We start from the raw sequence: 2,677 nt of genomic DNA on the forward strand, positions 1-2,677 counted from the left end.
CCAAGTGGGCAATACCACCCCTGGGAGAGGGCTGGAACAATCGAGGGGGGGGGGAGGGGGGAACCAGTGGTAGTAGCCTTGGGTGTAACTGGGGGGCACTAAATAAAAATAAGGATTAACCCCACCTAACATCCAGGGGGTTGCTGAGTAATTTTTTTTGAAAAGGGGGTGCTGGGCCAAATAAGTTTGGGATCCTCTGGACCTAGTTTCTGCTAGATCACATTCCAGTTTTCCTAATAATTTTTGTCTCATAGTAAATTCTTGCCCCAATAGCTGGTATGTCCAACACTCCATTGCTGTGTTTATTTGCATCTGTATATCATGTATTTAATCGGTTCCATTGACCGACCTCTATTTCTTATCCAGTACCAAACTGTTTTGATAATTGCAACTTTGTAGCATAGTTTGAAATCCGACACTGCTAGGCCTCCTTCCTTCCCATTTTTTTCCTCATTATTTCCCTTGAAATTCTTTACCTTGTGTTCCTCTGGATGAATTTCATTATTATTTTTTCTTGCTCTATAAAGTAATTCTTTAGTAGTTCAATTGCCATGGAACCAAGTAAGTAAATTAATTTAGTAGTATTGTCATTTTTACCGTATTGACTTGGACTGCCCATGAACATTTCATATTTCTCTAGTTATTTAAATCCGTATTTATAGAGACAGTATTTTGTAATTGTGTTCATATAGTTCCTATGTGTGTCTTTTTTAAAAACAATTTATTAATTTTTAGTTTTCAACATTCACTTCCATAAGATTTTAAGTTTCAAATTTTCTTCCCTTTTGTCTCCTCCCCCCTCCCCAAGACCACATGCAATCTGATATAGGCTCTACTCATACATTCATATTAAGCATATTTTCCCATTAGTCATGATGTAAAGAAGAATTAGAACCCATGGGAGGAACCAAGAGAAAGAAGAAATAAAACAAAACAACAAAAGAAAAGGAGAGCAAACAGTCTGCTTCGATCTGCATTCAGACTCCATGGTTCTTTGTCTGGATGTGCACAGCATTTTCCATCATGAGTCTTTTGGAGATGTCTTAGATCCTTGCATTGCTGAGAAGAGCTAAGTCTATCAAAGTTAGTCATTGCACATGTGACTGTTACTGTGTACAGCGTTCTCCTGGTTCTGCTCACTTCACTCAGCATCAGACCGTACGAGTCCTTCCAGGTTTCTCTGAAGTCCGCCTGCTCATCATTTCTTATAGCACGATAGTATTGCATTACATCCATATACCACAACTTGTTCAGCTATCCCCCAATGGATGGGCATCCTCTCAATTTCCAATTCTTTGCCACCACACACACACACACAAAGCTGCTATAAATATTTTTGTACATGTGTGTCCTTGCCTATGGGAGTCTTGGCAAGTAGACTCGCATGCATTTTATATATTACCTAATTATTTGTGTAATTTCTTGCCCCTCCCCGCTTTGAAAAGCGGTATGGCATAATGGATAGAGTCTTATCTTTGCCACACCCTGGCCGTGTGACCCTGGGCAAGTATCTTAACCTTTCAGTGATCTAGACCAGGGTGTCAAACTCAGATAGAAACGGGAGTTACTAAGCCGTATAAACATTATCTTTGTTTTATTGCATTTTTATTTATTGTGTTCGATATTTCCCAGTTCCAGCAGTACTCAGGAGTGTTACGGGCTGTGTGTTTGGCTCCTCTGCTCCAGGCAGCTCTCCAAGGTGCTAAATTACAGAAAAGGGGCTGACCTGAATTGGTCGGAACTGTTTCCCTCTCAGGCGAGTTTCCAATACCAATGAAATAACAGGTCCAGTCTTTGTCTCCTCCGTTAGAGTGTAAACTTCCTGAGGGCAGGACTGTCATCTTAGTGCCAAGCACACAGTAGGTGTTTAATAATAATATTTCTGAACTGAGCTGAAAAGGCTGTGGTCTTTGGTGGCCTCCCATGACCTTGGCTCTCTCACATCCCAGGGGAGAGGCTGCCCAGGCCAGATAAAGGCAAGATGCGCTTCCACAAGATTGCCAATGTCAACAAGGCCCTGGACTTCATCGCCAGCAAAGGGGTCAAGCTTGTGTCCATTGGGGCTGAAGGTGAGGTGCCCCGGCTAACGAGGGAGGGGAGGGAGGGAAAGCTCTGGTTAAATCTCCTCTCTCCCTGGCCTGACTCTCCCCCCAGAGATCGTGGATGGGAACCTAAAGATGACCTTGGGAATGATCTGGACCATCATCCTTCGATTTGCCATCCAGGACATCTCTGTGGAAGGTAAGGCCCGGGCTGAGTGGGTGGGGCTGACCCCGCTGACCCTGCTGACTTTGCTGACCCATCGGCCCTCCTCACAGAGACCTCAGCCAAAGAAGGTTTGCTCCTGTGGTGTCAACGGAAGACGGCGCCCTATCGGAACGTGAACGTGCAAAACTTCCATACCAGGTCACTGCTGGGGACAGAGTGACTGACACCCAAATACTGCCCTGCCTGGGTCACTGTCCCTGGAGGACCCTGGGAGGGAGCTGCCTAGAGCCATGGAGAGTCAGAGCTGGGGAGGCCTTAGAACCCAGGATGTCAGAGCTGGGGGGGCCTTAGAACCCAGGATGTCAGAGCTGGGAGGTCCCTTTGGACCTGGAACATCAGAGCTGTGAGGGCCCTTTTTGAACGTCAGAGCTGGGAGAGCCCTTGGGACCTGGAATGTCAGAGCTGGGAG

The 2,677-nt window shown here is 45.6% G+C and overlaps 1 protein-coding gene across 1 annotated transcript; it reads left to right on the forward strand.

Moving 5' to 3' along the window:
• Nucleotides 1–1,949: 1,949 nt before the first annotated feature.
• LOC114037814 (alpha-actinin-3-like) lies at nucleotides 1,950–2,428 on the forward strand (the record flags this gene model as incomplete). Its single annotated transcript, XM_027854783.1, has 3 exons — nucleotides 1,950–2,069; nucleotides 2,155–2,241; nucleotides 2,319–2,428. Coding segments are annotated over 3 exons (317 nt in total), but the record flags the coding sequence as incomplete, so codon positions are not given.
• Between the last annotated feature and the right edge of the window lie 249 nt (nucleotides 2,429–2,677).

The sequence above is a fragment of the Vombatus ursinus genome, unplaced genomic scaffold (assembly GCF_900497805.2).
Source record: "Vombatus ursinus unplaced genomic scaffold, bare-nosed wombat genome assembly UNPS02010615.1, whole genome shotgun sequence".
Lineage (NCBI taxonomy): Eukaryota > Metazoa > Chordata > Mammalia > Diprotodontia > Vombatidae > Vombatus > Vombatus ursinus.